This window comes from Dromiciops gliroides, chromosome 3, assembly GCF_019393635.1.
Source record: "Dromiciops gliroides isolate mDroGli1 chromosome 3, mDroGli1.pri, whole genome shotgun sequence".
Classification (NCBI taxonomy): Eukaryota; Metazoa; Chordata; class Mammalia; order Microbiotheria; family Microbiotheriidae; genus Dromiciops; species Dromiciops gliroides.
This window is the reverse complement of record NC_057863.1, coordinates 1,995,091-2,017,532: the sequence shown is the minus strand read 5'-3', so window position 1 is coordinate 2,017,532 and position 22,442 is coordinate 1,995,091. Positions and strand designations below refer to the sequence as shown.

The 22,442-nt window shown below is 56.3% G+C and overlaps 1 protein-coding gene across 2 annotated transcripts in view; it reads right to left on the bottom strand.

Annotated features, from left to right (window-relative positions):
- ATP2A3 (ATPase sarcoplasmic/endoplasmic reticulum Ca2+ transporting 3) overlaps nt 1-22,442 on the bottom strand; it is a 92,207-nt gene that overhangs the window by 61,095 nt on the left and 8,670 nt on the right. For both annotated transcript variants that reach the window (XM_043993072.1, XM_043993073.1), the window contains exons 2-7: nt 12,312-12,329; nt 11,264-11,346; nt 5,691-5,795; nt 4,943-5,081; nt 1,604-1,684; nt 3-88 (exon numbers count right to left, since the gene is read on the bottom strand). In XM_043993072.1, coding sequence (XP_043849007.1) covers nt 3-88; nt 1,604-1,684; nt 4,943-5,081; nt 5,691-5,795; nt 11,264-11,346; nt 12,312-12,329 — 512 coding nt within the window. The remainder of the gene's footprint in view (nt 1-2; nt 89-1,603; nt 1,685-4,942; nt 5,082-5,690; nt 5,796-11,263; nt 11,347-12,311; nt 12,330-22,442) is intronic.

The following is a 22,442-nucleotide window of genomic DNA, read 5'->3' as shown; positions in this document are numbered from 1 at the left end:
ACCGAGAACAGCATGTTCTTCTTGTCCTGGTTCACAGCCCGGGGGTCAGGGATGGGGTCAGTGTGCTTGAGCACAGACATAGATTCACCTGCACACACACACACACACACACACACACACCCCAAACTTCTGAAGCCTGCATGGCCAGCCCTGCACTGCCCACTCCCCAAACTGCCCACAGGAACTCAGACACTGAAGCTGCAGCAGGAGGCATGTGGAGGGGGGCGGTAAACGCTTGTGTGCCTCAGTTTCCCCATCTGTACAGCGAGGGGGCTCCCTGTCTGATCTCTCCTCTGCTGTCTACCTCATGTCCCTTCCTTGTCTCACCCCTGGCCCAGTTGAGTGCCAGGTAGGGGTGTCTAGAAAGCCTCTTCTTTGAAAGTGAGGCTCCCGGGCGCACTAGAGCCAGTGACAGGTGTCTGAAAGGCAACCACGTGAAGAAGTGACTAGCCTCATGGGTTTGGTCTTGGAGGGAAAAGTGAGGGGTGGGGAGCTGCAGGGAGAGATTCAGGCTGGCAGTCAGAAAACCTGTCGGGGAAGGGGGTGAGCTCCCTGTTCTTGGAAGACTCCAAGCAGAGCTCAGATGGCCTCTGCTGTTGGTGATGCTCACAGAAGGCTCCTCGGGCAGGCACAGCTCAGGCCCCTGGAGCCCCAGAAGCCTGAGGGCTTCACATCATTCCTCTCTATTACCAGTGGCCAGCCTGGGCCCTGTACACAGTCGGGACTTATTCAGCCCTGATGCTCAGAGACTAGACTCCAGGGGGACCCAGTAGGACAGTTGTCAGGACCCTCAGCCCCACCCCTATCAATCAAATGGACCCCCTCCTCCTGGCTGTCATCCCCGGGGCAGGGGGGGGGGGCAGGCCACCTCCAGCCCCCAGCAGAGAGATAGAGCAGAGGCCGGCAGCCTCTGCCCTGGGATCAGGGGTCATTTGGGTCACCCTGGGGAGCCTGGGCCCGGCTCTGCCTGCTCCTATCATTGAGCCCCAGAGGCCCTGCTGCAGAGAAGGCTCCTGTAGTCCTGGGGTGAGGAAAGGACCCAGTAGCACCCACACAGGCCTCTCCATGTGATCCTCCTTGGGCCTGCGGGACACCTGCCCATTCCTCCCCATAGCCGCCCCTGGCCCTCAGCCTAACCACAGCTGCTGTAGAATCGGTTGCCGTGGGGTCCTGGGCCTGGGCTCTGCCCTGCACCCTGGGAGGTCAGGGGGCACATCTTGGGCTACCACGGAGGCTTCTGGGGACCTCCCTGGCCCTGCTTCACTCAGCTCAGCCACCTCCAGTGGGGCAGCACACTGGGGAGCACGCTCCAGGAAGGCCCCAGCCCCAGCAATCTGATCTCTCGCTCCCTGGGCTGCCTTGCCTGAAGGAAACCCCAGCCAGGGACCCTCAGCTCAGCCCAGGCCTGCCCTCCATCCTGCAATAATAGGAGGAGGTAACTAGAGATGGAGCTGGCTGAGAACTCAGCGCTGAGACAGGTCCCATGTAGACCCGGGGCTGCTCCGTGGCTGACGGAAAAGGGCATCTGAGCTGCCCCTTGGCGCCCATCCCAGGCAGCATGCAGGCCCCTGCCCTGCCCGCTTGGCCCAGGTCACACCCTCACCTGTCAAGATGGACTGGTCAACTCTCAGGGTAGTGGACTTGATCTCAATGAGACGGATGTCTGCAGGCACCTTGTCACCAACTGCAGGGAGGGGAGAGAGGGTCAGGGAGAGACGGCCCCACTGCCCCACAGGCCCGCCTCATTCCAGCCCCCCTCTCCTGGGTCAAAGTACCCCTCCAACTATGCCCAGCACTGGCAGTGGAAGCTCAGCCCCTCCTCTGAACTCTGCCACCAACTCAACGCCCTTGGGGGGTGGGGGGCTCTTTCTCCAGGCCCCAGGCCCCTCTCTCCTCCTCTGCGAAATGGAGAAAATGTGGCCTGGCCAGACCTCTGGCCCTGGGCTCCCAAGGCCCTGTCACAGCAGCCTGAGTGCCCTGGGGTGCTTTGGGGGCCTCGGGCTCAGAGTGGAAGGCCTCCACGCTCCATTCTGCCTCTCAGTGGGCGCTCCATGGCTATCTGGGAAGAGAGCTTGACAGGAGTCAGGGGACTTGGGTCCGAGGCCCAGCCTTGCTTTGGACTGCGTCTGGCAGCTACATGGGGTGGGGGGGGGGGGCGGGGGGATGGAGAGGCCAGGACAAGAGAGGACCAAGGGGAGGCTGCAGAAATGCTCCATGGGAAGGGGCGAGCCAGGAAAGAAAGGGGTGGGCTCAAGAGAGCTTAAGAGGGTCCGACAGACAAGGCTGAGCACGGTGGGGAGGGAGCAGGGGGATGGGGGCGGGGCTCTCAGCAGGAGTTAGGAAGGCTGGGGAAGAGAGAGTAGCTGAGCCCTGGACACTGTGGGCCTGATGCCCCGTCTGGCTCCCTGTGAAGTGAGGCTGGAACTTCAGAGAGGGCTCGGGCTGGGTGGCTCAGCCCGGGGCTCACTCTCCTAGAGGCTTCTGGGAGATACTCCAGGGGGAAGAGAAGGCTCAGGGGCTATGGGAGCTCAGGTCAGCCTGAGGCCCAGATTAACAAGCACCCACACACACCCACACCCACACCCACACCACACACACACACACACACACACACAGCATTCCAACCCTACAGGAGGACAACTAACACAAAGCTTGGAACAACGATTCTCTCTGTGGTTCCCCTCGGACCCCCTGCCTCTGCAGGAAGCTGCCAAGGCCTCCAGCAGGGATAGCAGGGGGTGGGCTCAGAACTCACTGGCCCTGGAAGCCCGCAGGGGCCCAAAAAAGGGTGGCGATTAGAAGCCCGAGGAGACCTGAGCTGGAGAGACCACAAGTGTCCAGCTCCTTCCTTTTGCAGAGGGGGAAACTGAGGCAGGGCTTGTCTCAGAGACCACCTAGTCTCCCCCCACCCCGGCTCCAGCTCTGCTCTTGTTCCCCAGCACCCTGGTCATCGCTAGTGAAGGGGGGAGCCTGGGGGAGAGGCCTTGTTTTCCTCTTTGCAGACGTGAACAGCTTGCTTCAGGTCACAACTTGGGGCCTCGGCTTTGTCAAGAGAGTGGAAAATGTGAGGCAGGCCCCCAGATCCGGGAAGGAGATCCAGCCAGAAGAGACCTTTCCGCTAGTTGTGCCGGCTGTCGCCACAGCAAACATGGGGCCCCGCCCCCACTCCCCCATAAATCACCTCGTGGGTCGTGGGCAGCTTCAGACCTGGGGTGGAGGACAGCCGGGGGAAGGGAAGCAGGAAGCCGGGAGGCTAACGATGCCCTTCCTGGCAGTGCCCACCCCAGCCCAGGGCACCTCTGCCTGCCGCCCCACAGTGACTTCTCTAGGAGAAGATATCAGGTTTGATTTGGAGGATGGGGGCTAGGGAGGCACCAGCACCCAGGGTAGGTCTGAGGCTCCCTCCCTCTGCCCAGGCCCCTCCACCTCCTGTTGCCTGTGCCAGCCCCTGGTTTAGGGCCGGTGGGCTTCCCTGCCCCTTGGTGAGGCCGGACAGGCTCGAGACTGCGGGCACATCCCAGAGAGGGCCAAACTTAGCCAGGGCTGTGGAAAACCCAAGGCAGCACCAGATCCAAGGCCACCCTTGGCCAGGACAGACACCAGGCATCTCGGCCCTTCTGGTTCTGTCCAGGGGCCTGCTCTTCCTGCCGGGCTGAGAACTCTGCACCAGGCCAGAATCTGTGCCTTCCCAGTAGGCCTAATGGGGCCCTGGGGCTGGACCAGTGAGGAAGGCTCCATTTCCCCAGCCCCAGCCCCACAGTCACTCATGGGACAGGCCAGATGTCCCAAGACCCGACTGACAAGGCTTGTCCTGCCCCTTGCTGGGTGTGGGGCTCTGAGCCTGCATGTCCTTATCTGCAAATCGTGGGTGCCCGTGCTGCCCGCCTCACTGGAAGCGGGTATTGGAGCGGCGTGGGAGGAAAAGGCGCAATGCTGGTGCTCAGTGAGGTCCTGGAGCTTTCCCCACTGCCCTCAGGGAGGGGGCAGAAGCCTGAGGAGGACAGCTCTTTGCTGGGGTGCCTGGAAGGCAGGTGGCCCCATGGACACAGGCAGCTCGGTGCCACCTGCCCGGCCCTGCCCTGCCCCACGGGCTTCCAAACCTAGGCCTAGTGCATGAAGGGGGTCCTCCACCATCCCAGTCTGAGGAAGGCCCGGGGCTCATGAGCCACCTCCAGGGGTGACTGAATTCCTCCCCCTGTCACTTTCCAAGGCCAGAAAAATGGTCCTTGCTCCCCCTCCCCCGTCCCTGTTTTCTGCCAAGGACATTTCTTAGATTCTGGGGGATGGTTTCCTTGACCCCTGCCTTCAAATAATCAGCCCACCCCCTGCCCCCTGCCCGCTCTTGGGAAGCCTGGCTCAGCTTAGGATGCTGGGGCCAGGAGCAGACTCCAAGGGTCAGTCCTGGAGAGGACGGGGTGCCCTCAGATGCTGTCAGGACCCCTAGGCCTCACTTACTGAGAGGAGCAATGAAGCCGGCCTGCCCTCAGGCCCTGCTGTCCTCTCTGGAAACTCACATGCTGACAAGCCTGCAGCCATCCATGGGTGGTGTCAGGGCTTAGGGCCCTGCTCTACGCCAGGCCTGCAGAGCCCCACCCCCTGCACAATGTGTGCTGGTATATAAGCACACACATGCAATGTGTGCACACACAAGGGCACTGTGTGCTCATGTACACACATGCATATGCAATTTGTGCACACACAAGTACACTGCGTGCTCGTGTACATGCATGCATATGCAACGTGTGCACACAAGGGCACTGTGTGCTCATGTACACGCATGCATATGCAATGTGTGCACACAAGGGCACTGTGTGCTCATGTACACGCGTGCATATGCAACGTGTGCACACACAAGTGTACATATACACACACAATGTGTGCCCACACACGCAGGCACACACATGCACTCACACGCCTGCACATACAAGCCCTTGGCCCATACCTGCCACTTCCACAATGTCTCCGGGGACGATGTCCCGAGCCCGGATCCTCTGCACGCCCTTGCGGTCCATGCGGATCACCTTCCCCATCTCAGGCTCATATTCCTTCAAGGCCTCAATGGCGCTTTCTGCGTTTCTCTCCTGCCAGCACAGGCAGATCCTGGTCAGGGCTCTGGGAGGAGTGTGGGGGTGGGGGGGGTATCGGGAATGTCAGGACCCTGGGGGTCGGGGTAGGGGGGTAAAGGGAATGAGGCCGGCCCCTTGCAGCAGGGTGGGGTGGGAAGTGGGAGCCAGTCCCTTGGAGCAGGGGCTCTGGGAAGGACATAGAACGGGGAAGGGCTACAATCACTCCAATTTCAGCTGGGGCAGCACTGGGGACAAGGAGGGAAGTGGTGTCCCAGGAAAAAGGCCACCAGCATCCCAGCCTCTCTGGGTCTCTCCCAGGGTCAGCACAGCTGGCTCTGGATGACTCAGAGAGCCCTGGGGGCCAAGGAGACTGGGCAGGGAGCGGGGAGGGCTCCCAGGCCGGCAGACCTTCCATGGAGTGGAAGCCCCAGGGCTCCCTGCCCTTCAGGCCAACCCAAACACCTGCCACCACTGAGCTACCTGGGAAGGCCTCAGCACAGGCTGGCACCCAGACAGGGGAATGGCTCAACCAGGGTGCCAAGGGGGCAGCCCCCACAGAGCCTTGTCTGCCCAGCCTGATGCCAGCCCCAGGGTACCCCCTGTGCCGCCACACCTCACACCCACCTGCCACACACCCACGACAGCGTTGGCCACAAGAATAAGGATTATCACCATCGGTTCCACAAAGGCTGTTACCGTCTCCTCGCCCTCCTCGAACCAGGCCAGGACCTACAGAGGCAGAAGCAGGTGCACACACATGCATGAACCCATGTGCACCCATTCACCTGGGTGAGTGGGGGGGTCATCCGTAGCCCCCAAAACAAAGCAGAACCCGCCTGGGCAGACAGGCTCCAGTGCCCAAGTCCCAGGTGGGTGAGAAGGGCCACAGCACAAAGGAGCTCACGGTCTTTCGGCTGTGCCTCTTCTCTTGGCTGGCTGGGCCTTCCTCCTGTGGGCCTTGGCCTCTGTGGTCCCTGAGGCCCATCGGGGGCAGCAGCTCCCCCCACTCCCCAGCTGGACGCTTCCTAGCTGGCAACCTTGGGCGTTTTGTGGATCACCACTTCATTCCCTCAGTTTCCTCATCTGTCAAATGGGCATGATAAGACTTGCACTAGCCTGGCAGTGCTGCCCTGGAACCCTTCAGGCTTGATCTTGATGTGAGCCATCCCCGGTGTCAGTGCCTCCCAACCCTAGAAGAAGCTCAGTGGAGATGCCATATGGGGTCGGAACATATCAAGGAATTTGGGGACCATTAAAATTTAAACCGACCTACTAGCTAAAGGATGGACACACCTAAGAAGTAAAAGAGATAAGCCCATTAGGCGTGGCTGCTGCCTGATCAGTGCCAGGAGACAGAGAGAACTCCAGAAGTCAGGACCACCCTCGCCCCCTCACTCAAGCTTTCCCCACCCCCAAAAGGAACTTCCCATGGTCAGATGGTCACCCCATTGGTCACCGCATCTGCCAGCTATAAAAGCTTTGCCTTCCTTCTGTTTGAGGAGATAGGTATCTCCGAGAATTGTGTCTCTGAACCATCTCCCCTCAAGAGAAGTCCTTGATTTCTCTTTTGGTTCCTTTCTCTAGCACTTAAATAAAAGATTATTTTATTCTAATTTGGCTTTGTGGGCAATAGGGTGCAATTCTTTAAAGAGGAATACCTCAGGTTCTCCACCACCAATTTCCCTGTGACAAGACCGGAGCCTGGCAGCCCCTGGGGTCTAGGGACAAGGACTCAAAGAGTGTCCAGCAAAGAGGAAGGGGGAGGCTCCCAAGGCCAGAGGAGGCTCAATAAGGTCATGACAAAGGTGACGAGTAACCACAGCTGCTAAGACAGGCCCCAGATGGCTTCCAGGCAGTGACAGGGGAGACACTTGACATATAGGAGAGCAGGAGACCAATGGAAAGGAAATGAGCCCCAGAAGTGCCAGGCCTCGGGATGGCAAGGGCTGGAGCAGCCAGGGAGGCTTCGCAGAGGAAGGAGGACAAGAGGAGCCAAGAATGCCAGGGCCGAGAGGAATGTCTGAGATCAGAGTCCATGCCCATCGCTTCGGTGAGGAGGGACTGGAGTCCTGAGACAGTCAGGGAGGGGGTTACAGTCAAAAGGCAAATTAAAGGCAGGCCTGGGAGCCAAGCCCAAATGTCCTGACTCCACCATCCCACTGTCACCACAGAAGAGCTGATCAGGCTCAGGAACACCCCAGGCCTTGGCTGGGTATAAACAGATACCTTTGGAGTTAGGGAAAGGGACAGGAAGAGAGCTCCCTAGGCCAGGCGGCCAGGAGGCCGGGTATGGCCACCAGGGAGGCCAAGAACCCCTTTATTTGCCCTTGATGCTTTGCAAGGACAACACAGGGGGTGGGGTGGGAGGGGACGCCAATCCTGCCTGGCAGGGGCAAACATGGGGGTGGGGAGTGGGAATCTCAAAGGTCACCTGGTCCCGTCCCTTCATCTAACAGATGATGGGACTGAAGTTCAGAGAAGGGAAATAACTTGTCTGAAGTCACACAGGGATTAAGTGACAGCCTGGATTCAAACTCAGGTCCCATGACTCCAAGTTTAACCATATTTCTATTCACACAGACATGGACATGGACACAGATGTGGGCTCGGGTAGACAATCAATCAATAAACATTTATTAATAACCTACCATGTGCCAGGCACTGTGTTAAGTACTGGGGATACAAAAAGAGGCAAAAGACAGCTCTTGCCCTCAAAGAGCTTGCAGTCTAATGGAGAGACAGCATGCAAACAAACAAATATATATATAGCAAGCAGGATAAATGGGAAATAATTAACAAAGGGAAGCTACTGGATTAAAAGGGGCTGAGGGGCAGCTAGGTGGCGCAGTGGATGGAGTGCCGGCCCTGGATTCAGGAGGACCTGGGTTCAGATCTGACCTCAGACACTTAACACTTATTGGCTGTGTGACCCTGGGCAAGTCACTTGGCCCCAATTGCCTCACCAAAAAAAAAAAAATTTTTTTTAAAAGGGGGTTGAGACATGGACACAGACACAGACGCAGACACAGATACAGACAGACATAGACACAGACGCAGGCAGGCATTAACACATGGACACAGACTCAGACATTGACAAAGACAGACACAGACACAGACACTGACACTGACACTGACACAGACTCAGACTGGGGCCTCAGTCCAGCTACTTACTGTCCATGTGACCTTAGACAAGTCCCTCCCCATCTCTGGATGTCAGCTCCCTCCTCTGTAATCCTGTCCATAAGGTCTTAGATTCCATATCAGGCCTTCCTCCCAGTCAAAGATAGAGGCTCTGCCCCTCCCCCCAACCCTGGGCCTGACTTCTGTGGGGGAGGGGCTTGGACAACTCCAGAGTTAGACCTAAGGGGTTGTCTCTGGAGAAGTCTGCTTTCAGCTACTCTTCTACTCAAGAGCCCTCAATGACTCCCTACTACCCACCATGGTAGGTCAGTCAGGTCATGTTTCCTGAACATGGGCTCTTTGCCCATCCCCTCCAAGCTCTGGTCAGGGAGTGACTCTGGGAACAGAGCCCAACCCAAGAAGAGAGAAGAACCCCTGACATGGGGCAAGTGGAATCAACCAGTCAGCAAGCATTTACAAAGCACCTACTGTGTTCCAGGAACTGTACTAAGCACAGGGAACGGAGATAGGCAAAGGACAGTCCCTGTCCTCAAGGGGCTTATAATCTAATGGAGCAAATACCATGTAGACAGAAAAACAGATATAAAGTACCAGAGAGAGGAGAAGAGAAGGGGGAGGGAGGGAAGGAGGCAAAGAAGAACCAGGAAGATCCTGCAGAGCCAGATCTAGGGCTGAGGGAGGGCACTCCAGGCATGAAGCACAGCCTGGGCAAAAGCCTGGAGATAGGGGGTGTCCTGTAGGAGCATCAGATGAGAGAGACACTGTGCTTGCTACCGAGTAGGCATTTAATAAATGCTGCTTTGGAAGAACAAAGAAGCAGCTGTTTGGAATAGCTCGGAGGTGCAGGAAGGAGAGTGATGTGTGAGAGGAAGTTCTACTGGAGCCACGCCCTTGGTCCTGAAGCCACAGGGAGCCCAGGGGCCTCTAGAGGGTCCTCCAGAGCTGGGCAGGGGAGGGGGAGGAGGGCGGAGCTGTGGAGGCAGAGTGGACCACCCAGTGACTGGGGCAAGGGAGGGAGAAGGTAGGCCCAGCAGCAGAGGCCCCCCCGAGGTGCAGACTTTCTTCTTTGGGTTGGAGATATGGGGACATCTCCCATGCCCAGGGTTAAAGGCCGGCGGCCTCCACCTGGGGAGTGAGGCTGGTGCAGGGCAGCCAGCCAGGAAGGGGAGGAGAAGGGGGGGGCATATTTGCATCTCTTTGCCTGTTAACTGGCCTTGTTTGCCTGTGACCTGCTCTTCCTCCAGACCTGCTATCCAGAGATGTCTTATTCCTCCAAAGTGTGACCTGCCCCTCTCTCCAGGGAGCCTCTCATTTCCCAGGCAAATGGATTGTTCCTGACTGTCCCCAGAGCCCCCAGCACGTGTCCCAGCACAGTGGCCAGTGCCAGTGCCAACAGCAGGTGGGGGAACCAAGAAAAGAAAGCCCTGCATGTAAGTACCCTGACTGCTGGCCTGAAGTCAGGGGAGGTGTCAGAGGGCTCAGGAGCCCGGGAGCCCATCATCTGGGAGGGGAGGTCTGTCCAGACTGGCCTACAGACCCCCCTGACCTTCTGTGATTCACACACCATCTCATCATGCCCAGTCAGTACCCACAGAACTGAACTGCTGGGCCTGTCCCCCTGGCTGGTCTACCCCGCACCTCTGCCCAGCATAGCTGGACTGTCAGCGTCACGGGGGTCTTGGGGTCTCTGGGGATCCTGCCCTCTCCTGAGGCTGAGCGCCACCTCCCCGCACCCCCGCCCCGGCTCTAAAGGCTCTGATCTGGGCCCCACTCCTCCTGACTCCCACCCTGTCCCTGGAGGACACTGTACGTTACTGGGGTCCCTGCACTGCCACGCTCACTCCAACAGCAGCCCAGCTGCTCCTCATGGTCTCTGGCAGGGCATGGGGTCCATTGCCAGTCTCCCTCAGCCTTCAGCTTAGGTGACTAGTGGTCAAAGCAAAGAGGACCTGGAGGCTGCGCTGTCTGTGTGACTGCTCTTGCGGATGACGCTGGGGTCAGCACAACAGTGTGGGCTAAGCCTGGCTCCTCCTGAGCAAAGCAAGGGCTGGGACATGCAAGGGCTACTTACAGGCACGAAGGACCCATGATGGAGCCACAACAAGCCACGTGCCTGGACACAAATCCCGGAGCATGGCTATTGTTCTTCCCAGATCTCTTTTCCTCCCACCTTCCCCAGCTTCCCATCCCTCAGGCTCCCAGCCCGGGAGGCTCCCTGGACTCCCCACTGTCTCTCATGCCCAGATCCAATGTGGTGCCAAGGTCTGTGATCTCCCCAGCATCTGCCTCTCCCCTGCCCCTGCAGGCCCTCATTCCCTCATGCCTGGACCACCGCAATAGCCGTCCCCAGTCCCCGGCCCCCTCCACATTGTACCCTTCCCCTCTGCTGACTGTCCCGTCGGCCGTCTCCCCCATTAGACCAGGAGCCCTCCTTTCTTTGTGTCTTCAGTGCTCAGTGTGCTGCCTAGCATATAGTAGGGGCTTAATGAACATGAGCTGACCGACTGAGATCACGTACCATGACCAAGGACCACTTGAAGCTAGCAGGCTGGCATGTTCAAAGTTAAACTACACAGAAAACCCCCAGCTGTGCCCAAGGAGGGCCTCACTCTGCTGCTCAGCCACCTCCCCAGAGGCCACCAAGGTGCCTGCTGGTAGCAGGCAGAGCTGGTCTGGTATCCGCCCCCTCTTCCCAAGGGTCTTCCCATTCTCAGCACTTTGCATACAGTAGGTGCCTAATAAGTGCAGCTGTGGAGTTAGTCCAGGTGAGGAGGGCCTGCATGGGGGCGGGGGTGGGGTGGGGGGGGAGAAGTCTGAAAGATGCTGCAGCAGGGAAATCACAGGTTGTGGAGCACTATTGGATCTGGGCAGTGGGATGGGCATCCAGGGTGACTCCTGGGCTATGAACCTGGGGGGTTGGGAGTGGGGGGCCTCTACAGTAACGGGGAAGGCAGGATGGGCTTGGGGGCAATGACTCGGCCTCTCCCTCGCCCCGGGAGGGGCGCCTGTGGCCCGCAGACAGCAGCACCCCCCCCTGCACCCCCTACCATACTCACAAAGGATATGAAGGCAGCCAGGAGGAGGATGCGTACCAGGAGGTCCTCAAACTGCTCCAGCACCAGCTCCCACAGGGACTTCCCTGGAAAGCCAAGGGAGCCACGTCCAGACACCACCGGGGCAGCTCCTCCTCCCCCAGGGGGCCCAAGAGCCTGGCTGCCGGGGCAGGGGTCTCCCCAGGCGCGCTGGGAGCAGGGAGCAGCAGGCTCCGCTCCCGTGTGCACACACACCCTGAGAGCCTCCCCTCCCCCTAACAGAGAGGGCCTTTTTCCGTGTCCTGCCTCGGGCACTTCCCAGCTGAGTGACCCTAACCCTCCCCCAGCCTGTTTCCTTCCTATCAGACGGCTGGTGTGAAGTCCTGAGTGGCCACCCCTCTGCAAACTTCAAGGGATTCCAGAAATGGCCGGGATTGTTATCATTACTAAATTATCATCAAGGGCCACTGCCGCCTCCTCCCTCAGCCCCCTCTAGACGAGGAGGGCGGTGGTTCCTCATCAGGTCTCCAAGACCGGACCGGCCTCTGGGTCACAGCTGGAGGAAGCCTTGGCTTTTTGTGTCCCTGGGCGCCTGGGGCTGGCATCGGGAGAGGACCCCTCCTCCTTAAATATGGGAGACCTGAGGCTTGGACCCTCTGGGGGAGGGGGAGGATGAGCGGCCAGAACAAGGATGAACCCAACAAGCCCCTCTCTCTCATGCTGGGGCTCCCCAGAGCTGGTGGCTGTGCCAGACTATCTCCCCCCTCCCAGTGCTCCCTGTGCCTGTGGCTATGCCAGGACCCCCCAGAGTCCACCCTGTGGCCATGCCCCAGACTACCTCCCCCTCCCAGTGCTCCCTGTGCCTGTGGCTATGCCAGGGCCCCCCAGAGTCCACCCTGTGGCCATGCCCCAGACTATCTCCCCCCTCCCAGTGCTCCCTGTGCCTGTGGCTATGCCAGGGCCCCCCCAGAGTCCACCCTGTGGCCATGCCCCAGACTCCTCCCCTCTCCCCATCCCCACTGGGCCCCAGCCCAGAAGACAACAGGCAGCCATGCTGGCTCTATTTACTCACCTTCCTCTGCTGGGAGTTCTGGCGATTTTCAGCCGAGGCACAGGAAAGAAACCGCAAAGAGAAACGAGAACGTAACTAAGTGAGGCCCTGAGGGACGGGAAAGTCAGCCCTGCCTTCCAGCAGCTTCCAGTCTTGTGCCCCAATCCCTATGACTAAAGCTCTAGAGAAAGGGACCAGGGCTGCTGGGGGTGCCACCCCTCACAGAGCAGGAAGCCCCGAGTTCTGATTGAGGCTCAGGTGTTGTGGAACCAGTCACTTCACCATTCTCTGCCTCAGTTTCCTTACCTGTAATATAGGATTCATGATAGCACCACCTTATAGGGTGATTGTGAGACTCAAACAAGGTAATATTTATAAAGTGCCCGGCATATAAACGAGTCTCCCCTTCTCCTTTTTTTTTTTTTTTTTTGATGAGGCAATTGGGGTTAAGTGACTTGCCTAGAGTCACACAACTAGTAAGTGTCAAGTGTCTGAGGTCGGATTTGAACTCAAGTACTCCTGAACCCAGGGCTGGTGCTCTATCCACTGTGCCACCTAGCTGCCCCCGAGTCTCCCCTTCTCCTTACAGAAGACAAAGCAATGTCAGGAGGCTTCGTGGAGCAGCCCCCGGGACGAGAAGTAGCTCCTCCTCACAGGGGTCATAGATCCATCCATTCTCCACGACGCCCAGAGGCACCAAAGGGGACTCGCTGCAGGAGACCCCTAGTGAGAACACCACTTCGAGGAACGAGAGTCATCATAATTCATGTTCTCAAAATACCCGTGAGCGCCACGCTTTGGAAAATGAAGAGCTGTTCCAATGCTCTGCACTGGGGGGAGAAAGCCCAGGGCGCCACGGGCTGGGCCTGGCATGCCAGCAGCATCCCCTTAGTTCAAAGGTCGTCCTGGACCACTCCACAGAAACACCTTGTCCAAGGAGGGTTTCTATCCAGATCTCATTGAACAAGATGGGGACAAGATGGTTGTGCAGTGGGCGCCGTGGGCAAGGTCAAACAAAGGAAGGGGAATGCCCTCTAAAGCTGTGGTAGGGGTCCTGTGTGCCCTGAGACCGTCACATGCCAAGAAAGCTTGGACAAGCCCTGAAATCCAGCAAAGTTGCTTCTGACACTACCAGTGGTTGGGCTAACACCCCACAGTGCAATGATACACCTGCCCTGAGCTGTCAAAGAAATAGAGGGGGCAACACCAGGGTCGGGGCTGGCTGCCCCCAGCTTGACATGGAAGACCCCCGAGGGAGGGCCACTTCTGCATGTCTGGGGGCCACAAGAGGCATCCCTCAGAACAAATTGGAAATACCAAGACACTACCCGCCCCCCCCCCACCACACACACACACACACACACACACACACACACACACACACGCCCGCTGGAAAGGATAAGACACAAATAATGCAGGTACCAGAAGCAGTGCATGCTGATGTCAGGGGTCAGTGCTAAGGACGTCATTCCAGGACATCAGCTCCACCGAGAAGGCAGAGATGCCTCAGTCCAGGAGAGAACACACAGAGATCTAGGCCCACAGGAGACCACAGGAAAGAACACCCATTTCTGCTTGGTGCTATCAGGGAGGCCTTCCTGGAGGAAGTAGCCTTGGACTCCTGTCTTAAAGGCGGAGATGGGAAGAAACTGACAAGATCTAGGCTAATCCCACAGGCAGGCTGAGCAGTCTCAGGTCATTTGGGTCAGGTGATGGCTGAGAGGATGCTGGACATTAGCCAGAAGAAGGACCCCAGAGTCTGAAGCCCTGTCAGCTGAGGAAGAGGGACACATGTGCCAGCAGAGCCAATGGCTGGTGGGAACCTCTTCCCAGCCCCCGCTGAGTGTGCTGCAGACAGGGCTAATGGGCCCCTGATCTTGGCTATGAGATAGCTGGGCCATGGGCATCTCCCTATGTAAGCTGCTGGCTCTGGTCCAGGCTGCCCAGCACTGCCCTGGGCACAGTCCCCAGGTCCACTGCTTCCCACAGGGCGTTGTTAAAGAAAGCGATTTCAGAGGAACGATACAAGATGGAAGTGCAGGACAAACTCTCCTTAGTCACTGGCTTTTCCAGGTGGCAGATTGAGCCAGAAATAAACTCTGGGTATCCCTGGAAACTCTGGCCATATTTCATGAATTCCTTCACAATCATTCTGGAAAAGACAAGCCAGCCCCAGATGCCAAGCTGTTGAGCTGAAGCGGACACCTCTCCTGGCTCCGATGCGTGGTTGGCAAGGACGGGGAGGTGAGTATTGGAGACACTTGTCACTGAATCAGCCGAACAACAGCCGGTGGTCGTGGCGGTGGGAGTGGGGCAGCCCAGGCCACTGGGAGTCACACCAGCAGCAGCAGCCAATGGAATCGGAGGCACAATCATAGCTGGGGCATTCTCAGTGTGAAATCAGCCCAGAGCCCTGCTCCCTGGCATCCCCGCAAGGTCAGAAAGGGCATGAACACAGATGTTAGTCCTACAGAGGGAAGGGTCCGTGCAGACCAAGCCTCAATAGGGTAGGAAGCAAGCCCCAGCTCAAGAACTCAGGACGCCCACAGGCAGCTCATCCCACTTTTCAACAGCCCAAATGATGTCCTCCCCTGAGTTAACATCTCTGCAGCCTTCTGCCCCAGCTCTGCCCGCTGGGGCCAGACAGACAAGCCTGATCTCTCTTCCAGAGCACCGTCCTGCAAAAACTAGAAGACTGCTAAACACCCCCAGGTCTGAGGTGTCTGAAGAGACTGATGTGAACAATGCTGTGTGATGATCTACTATGATAGACTTAGCTCTGCTCAGCAGTGCAATGACCCAAGACAGTTCCAAAGGACTCATGATGGAAAATGTTCTCCACATCCAGAAAAAAGAACTGGGGATTCTGAATGAAGATTGAGCCAGACTGTTTCTACTTTTTGGTTGTTTTTTTCTTCTTTGAGGTTTTTTTTCCTTTTGTTCTGATTCTTTTTTCACAGCATGACTAATGCAGAAATATGTTTAATATGATTGTACATATATAACCTATATTGGATTGCTGTCTGTCTTGGGGAAGGGGGAGGGAGAGGAGGGAGGGAGAAAAATTTGGAACTCGAAATCCTATGAAAACAAATGTTAGAAATTATCTCTACATGTAACTGGAAAATAATACAATACTTTTATGATAAAAAAAGAGACTGGTGTGGCTGCTCATTGTCCAACTCAGATTTTGTAAATATAGTAAAGAAGAGAGACAGGGAGGGAGGGAAGGAGGGAGAATGAGAGGGAGGAAGGGAGACAGGAAGGAAGGAAGGAAGGAAGGAAGGAAGGAAGGAAGGAAGGAAGGAAGGAAGGAAGGAAGGAAGGAAGGAAGGAAGGAAGGAAGGAGGGAGGGAGGGAGGGAGGGAGGAAGGAAGGGAGAGAGGGAAGGAGAAAGAGAGGGAGACAGAGAGGGAAGGAGGGAGGGAGGGCATTGATTATGTACCTACCATGTGCCAGGCACTGCGAGAAGCACTGGACACACACAAGTAGACAGTCCTTGCTCCCAAGGACACTCTCCTGGGGTGGACAGCACAGACAGGGGGGAAGAGTGACCAGGGAGAGAGGCAGAGAGGTGGCAACAGAACCCCAGGCATTGGCATCTCCCTTTACAGGAAGGCAGGTGTGGAAGAGAGCTGACAGAGAAAGGTGCTTGGACAGCTCAGTGGACTCTGAGCTCGAGGCAGCTCAAGGAAAATCTAGGACTGTGTGTCAGGGGAGAGGACAATGAGGACCAGCGAGAGCAGAGAAGCAGGGCTTGGCTTCTTGGGCATTCACCACTCCAGCAGGGATCCCGGGGGATCAGTAGCCTCTGACATCCCCTCCCAAGTCTAAGTGAACAAAAGGAGCTCAAGGCGAGGAGAGACAGATGGCCAAGCTACCCCTTGGGCATTCTGGTCATTGGCCAGACATCATTGTGGGATCCTTGAAGGATGCCCTGCCCCGGGGAGAGAGGGTTTCCGAGGACCCCCAGCTCCCGGCCTGAGCACACCAGCCTCCTGGCCACATGTCTCTAGCTGCCCCTTCCCCTCTCTCCCTCTCACTCTGGGAATGGTTCTGTGTCTCCCACTCCCCTGGCTGATGAGACTGGAAACTCCAGGGTCCCTCTTCTCACTTGTGCCCGCCATTCCCCAAATGACCCGAGCTCAGCCTGTCCACTTGAGGGCTCAGCCTGGATCTTATCACAAGCTCTCCATCCCAATGCTGCTGACAAGAGGCATCACCAGATCACCCTTCTCTCCCATCCACTTACCCCTATGATTTCACCCCACCCCAGCCACCTCTGCTTGTCTCCTCCTATCAGAATGTCAGCTCCTCGAGGGGAGGGAGGCACTGCTTCTGGATTTGTGTCCTCAGTGCGTAGTGCTACCAAGTAAAAGGTTGTTCATTCATTCACTTGTGCATTCATTCACTTGTTCATTCCCAGTGGAAAATAGGGAGAGGGAAGGGCAACTGTGGATCTGACCTTCCAGAAGGGAAGAGAACGGGGCCTGTCAACTATCAGCCAGAAAGGTTGGCTTGAATTCCGAGCCCATTCTGGGCCATATTATGAGAGGGATGGTTGGTGAGCATTCAGAAAGGGAAGCAGCGAGCTCACCTCCACCAGGAGCCGGCCTTGCCCAGTTAAGGGTACTGCCCTTTCTGACAGGGCTAGTCCGTCAGGAAAATGCTGTGAGTTTGTTACAAGTATCTAGATCGGCCCAAGGCATTTGACACAGTGCCTCATGCTATCCCTGCAGAAGAGAGCTGTGGGCTAGGGGATTATGATCCATCAATGGATGAATCAGCATTTATTTAGCCCCTGCTGTGTTCCAGGCACTGGGGGGGGGGCTGGGGAGACAAACCTAAATGAAATGAACCCGTGCCTGATCTCAAAGGGCTTCTGCTCTATGGGAGACAAGACGTATGTATCACTGCCCACATGAAGAAGCAGGCCCAGACAATTTGGGCGGGGGTCCCAGGGGAGAATGCCCATGGCTGCTGTCCAGCTCACGTTTGAAGGTCACGTCCAACACCTCACATGAGCCTCACGGTAGCCCTGTGGTAGAAATACTGCAATCAGGGCTGTCCGCCATTTCACAGCTGAAGAAACTGAGCCTCGGGGGACAGGACTTTGCCCTGTGTAGCAGCGCATTTCACCAACAATGGGGAGAGAGGCCGACAGAGCTGCAGTTGACACACAACTGGGAGCAGTTTACTGCCTGACTGAGGCAGGATCCCGAAGGCTCCCAGGAGATGAGAAGGACAGAACAAACCGTATGCCATGAAGGAGGTCCAAGTGTAGACTCCACTCAGCCTCACAAAGTCAACATCCGTAGCACAAGCTGAGGGTGGCATGACCAGACAACTGCTCATCTGAGAAAGACCTGGGGCCCCTAGTGGTCTATAAGCTCAGTATGAACCCACAGCAGGGGCCAAAGCAGCTCAGAAATCTTGGCTGCCTTGTGAGAGGAAGGGGTCTGCCCCTGCCCTCTGCCCTCTGCCCTGTTCAGACCCCTCTGGGGGGACACACTCAGTGCTGGGCACCACCATTTAGGGAGGACATTGATAACCCAGCAGCCATCCAGCACAGGTGACCAGGCAGGGGAAATGAAGATGGAGCCATGGAGGCAAAGGAGACCCTCAGTGTGGAGAAGAGGAGACACCCCCTCCCACTGTGAACATGGGGACTGTCTTCAAGTGTCTGCAGGACGTGTGTGTGAAGGAGGGTCTTTGGCTTGGGCTGCACCCAGAGCAACAATGGCGAGAAGGCTTAGAGACAGGCTCAGGCTCAGGAGGAGTTCCCTAAGGAGCAGAACTGTGCCCAAATGGGATGGACTAGCTGGGGAGGTAGTGAGCTCCCTGTCCCTGGAGGTTTTTGAGTGGAGCCTGGGTCACCATTTGAAGCTCCAGTGGTCTTCAGGGCTTGGTCACCTAGTCCATCCCCTGCCCCCTGGGCTCTGTCCTCAGCAGTGGTGTGGGCAAAACTGGGAAGACCTTGAGGGGTCAGCTATCTTCCCTCACTGGCAGCTCCCTGAGGACAGGGACTGTCCTTCTGCTTCTACTGGTATTGCCAGGGCTTGGCCCACACCAAGCACTTAAGAAATGCTGGTTGACATTCTATAGAGCAGCTTGGAACTCTGCCCAAAGGGCTATAGAACTATGCATACCCTTTGGTCCAGCAATACCACTGCTAGGTCTGTATCCCAAAGACATCCCCCAAAAGAGAAGAAGACCTATTTGTACAAAAATATTTCTAGCAGATCTTTTTGTGGTGGCTAAGAATTGGAAATCAAGGGAATGCCCATCATTGGAGAATGGCTAAACAAGCTGTGGTATATGATGGTGATGGAATATTATTGTGCTCTAAGAAATGACAAGCAGGAGGATTTCAGAAAGACCTGGAAAGACTTGTATGAACTGATGTAGAGTGAAGTGAGCAGAACCAAGAGAACTTTGTGCACAGAGACAGCCATATTGTCTGATGAAGAACTGTGAAGGATTAACCTATTCTCAGCAATACAATGATCCAAGACAATCCCAAAGGACTCCTGATGAAGCAGACTATCCACCTCCAGATAAAGAACTGATATTGATGGAGCACAGACTGAAGCAGGCTCTTTTTTTACTTTCTTTCATTTTTTCTTTTATTCAAATTTTCTTATACAATATGACTAATATCATAATTTTTTACACAATTTCACATGTAAAAAAAAGGTATAAGAGAACTCTTACCAGCAATTTACAAAATCATCCTGTTTAAAAAATGCTGGTTGACTTGATTTGATTTGGGTTTCTCATCCCCCTACAAAGAGGGTAGAGACTACACCTTGACCCCACCCCTGAACACTATGGGCAGCAGGACCCTGTAGGTACCAAAATAAGTGTTTGTTGGATGAGTGAGTTCATTCATTCACTCGTGTAGTCCGTATTCAGGCATTTGCTTTTTTGGATCTAAAAACAAGACTTGGTATTTGTCCCACAGAGCTCTTGTCTCCTTGGTCTCTGCTGAGGCCAGCTCGGATTCCAAAGTGGTCATCTGCCTTTCGGCCATCCCTCTATCCCCTCCCCCAGATCCCCACACACACATAGACATACACCAAGCACAAGCACAGTGACTGATGCAGCCTTGATCCTTGTCCAAGGTGCTGGCCTGAGTGTGGAGAGGAGCAGAGCAGAGACTGGGGCCAGGCAAATGCCTCGGCTCATATCACGACTTATGTCCAAATTTTAATCCATAGAATGTGTGTCCAAGGCTGGTTGGAGCCTTCTACATGACTGAAGGCCAGAATTCACCTGGCAGGTTGCCCATGCCCAGGCACATGTGTGTGTAAAAGGTAAGGTAACTCCTGCCTCACCGGCAGCACAGCCCACTGTGTCTCATGAGTGTGTGTGCACATACATGTAAGGGGTAGTGTGACCCCTGTCCCACCAGCAGCAGAGCCACTGTGTCTCATGATTGTGTGTGCACATATGTGTAAGGGGTAGCGTGACCCCTGTCCCACCAGCAGCACAGCCCACTGTGTCTCTCACAATTGAATTTCCATTTCCCCATCTTGGTACTCATGGAAAAGACCCTGGGAACCAGGCTCTCACTCGTGGCCTTGGCCATTTCCTGACTGGAAAAAAGAAGGAATGAAAGATGATTGCCAGGGTACCTTTCTTGCCTAAATCTCTTGGGGGCCATGAGGTGGACCTCAAACACAAACGGTGAGCTCCTCTCTATAGGTGTCTGGGGCCTCATCATGCTCTTTCTGGAAGAGTAAAGGACCAAGTGAGATGCTGGGCCCAAAACAGGAAAACTTGAATTCCAATCCAGTCTCAGACACTTACTAGCTGGGTGACCCTGGGCAAGTCATTTTCCTCTCTATCACTTGCCTCCAAACACTCGATGATCCACAATCCCTGGCCTCCTTGCCATTCCTCAAACATCTGTCTCTCTCTTCTCTGTCTCTGTCTCTCTCTGTCTTTCTGTCTCTGTCTCTGTCTCTGTCTCTCTGTCTCTCTCTGTCTCTGTCTCTGTCTCTCTGTCTCTCTCTGTTTCTGTCTCTCTGTCTCTCTCTGTTTCTGTCTCTGTCTCTGTCTCTCTCTTTCTCTCTCTTACCACTGCCTCAAGTGCTCTCACTCTTCCCCTCTGCTCTGTGGCTTCCCTCGAGACTCAGCTTAAATCCTGTCCTCTGGAGGTGACCCTTTTCCGGTCCCAGTAGGTGCTAGTACATTCCCCTGAAGTCACCTTCCACCTACTCTGTGTATGTCCTGTGTGTGCCTCATTAGTGATGTGCTGTTTCCTCCCTCAGCAGAACGTGACCTCCTTGAGAGGAGAGACTCAGCACAGTGCCTGGATCACAGGAGATGCATAATAAATGCTCGTGGCTTGGCTGATGAATTGGGAGAGACAGCAGGAGTGTCCACTAAGGACGCGGCGCTAGGATTCCCTTGTTTCCTTGACTCTCAGACTTCCCCCAGCCACCTGACAAGTCAGCCCATCTCCTCAGAGTCCTGGATTCCCCTGAAGTCCTTAGCATCAGCTCTAGACCTGGGCTCCCTTGCCTGCATCCTCTGTGAGGCCTGATCTGGGGCCCCTCCCAGCTGGGCACCCGCACAGGCTGTGAGGCTGGGCACCAGAATCCGGAGCTGTGCCATGCCCTCAGCAGGGGCCCTTCCTGAAAGGCCCCAAGGAAGGAATGCCTAAGGAGGGGGCGGAATACCACGGGGCTGTAAGAAATGATAAAGGCAATGCTTTCCAAGAAGCCTGGGAAGACTCCAGTGAACTGATGCAGAGGGAGAGGAGCAAGGCAACAATGTGGCAGATAACAGCAACACTGCAAAGAGAAGCAACTGTAGAAGTCTTAAGAGCCCACACCGGGAGCTTGCAGAGGAGCCCTGAGGAAATGGGCTTCCTGCCTCCTGCCAGGGAGGGGCCTCCAGGGGACCAGGCCCCCAGAGTTACCAGGAGGAGGCTGGCGAGCCCTCCTCTCTCCCCTCTCACCAGAGCTTCCCTTTCTCTTCCCAGCATCCCTGAGGAAAAGGCCCCAGGCAGGCCCAGAGCCCCAGAGGTTTGACCTCACCACAGCCCTCCTTCAAACTGGCTTCCTGTTTGATGAGATGCACCTTCCTCACCGACATCTTCCTCCTGCTGAGCTTCTGTTCAGAGGGTGAGGTTGCCTAACTACCCAGCTACCCAAACTCCAAGAGGAAGCAGGCCGGCATCTGAGGTGAGCCCCTGGTCAGCAGCCCCACAGAGTCCTTGAATGAGGCCCCTCCTCTGGGACAGGTGGGTGGGCAGAGGATGGAGCAGCAGGGTCGGGGCTGCTCTCCTCTCCACAGCAGACTGAAGTGACCACAAGGCTGGTCTGAGAGGCTATGGGCATGAAATTGTTCTGGGACTCAGTGTTCCCATCTGGAAAGTGGGAGGAGATGGGACAACCCTGTCCCTGGGGCCACTGCAAGCACTTCCCGAAAGGGGATCAATATACTCCGTATCCTTGACTCTGTTGGACAATTCTAAGTCATGCCACTGACCACGCCTAGGGCCAGAGCAGCCAAGCTCTCGCCCAGACACTCCCAAGTCACTCGGTTGGATCAGGAAAATGGTCTCTTCTCCCAGCTGAGAGTCATCTCCACCCCAGCACCGGGAGGGTCACTTTTGGAGGCAGGAATGTTTCTAAAAACCTCAGGGACAGCGGAGCCAGACCTGGGGGAGCTGAAGGAAGAGCCGGACGACAAAGGGAGGAAGGGATGAAGGATCTTTCCTGTCCCACCTTCGGGCTCCATCTAGTTTGTCCTGTCCTAGACATCTCGAAGGGGCCTGTCAAGGGGCCAGGGACAAGGCTGGCCTGACAGGAGCAGCTGGGATGAAGGGCCCAGGGGTCAGGCTAATGCAATAGGCATCAAAGGAGCTATTGGGAGGACGATGCCCAGCCTGGCCTGGGCCCCCTGCCTTCCCTGCCCTTAAGCTGGGCAGTGAGGCCCCCCGGAAGCAGCGAGGAGGTAGAGTCTGACCTAGTGCTGTGGGAACATCCCCTGTGTCGGGAAGGCTGCCACAGGTGCCCTCCTCCTTCCTTAAATAGTGAAAACCAGGATTTCCACTCTGCCAATGTCAGCTCAAGGACAAGAAGGGCCACACAGACCCACCGAGGCCTCTTCTTAAAAAGAAGACAGATGAGAAAGAAG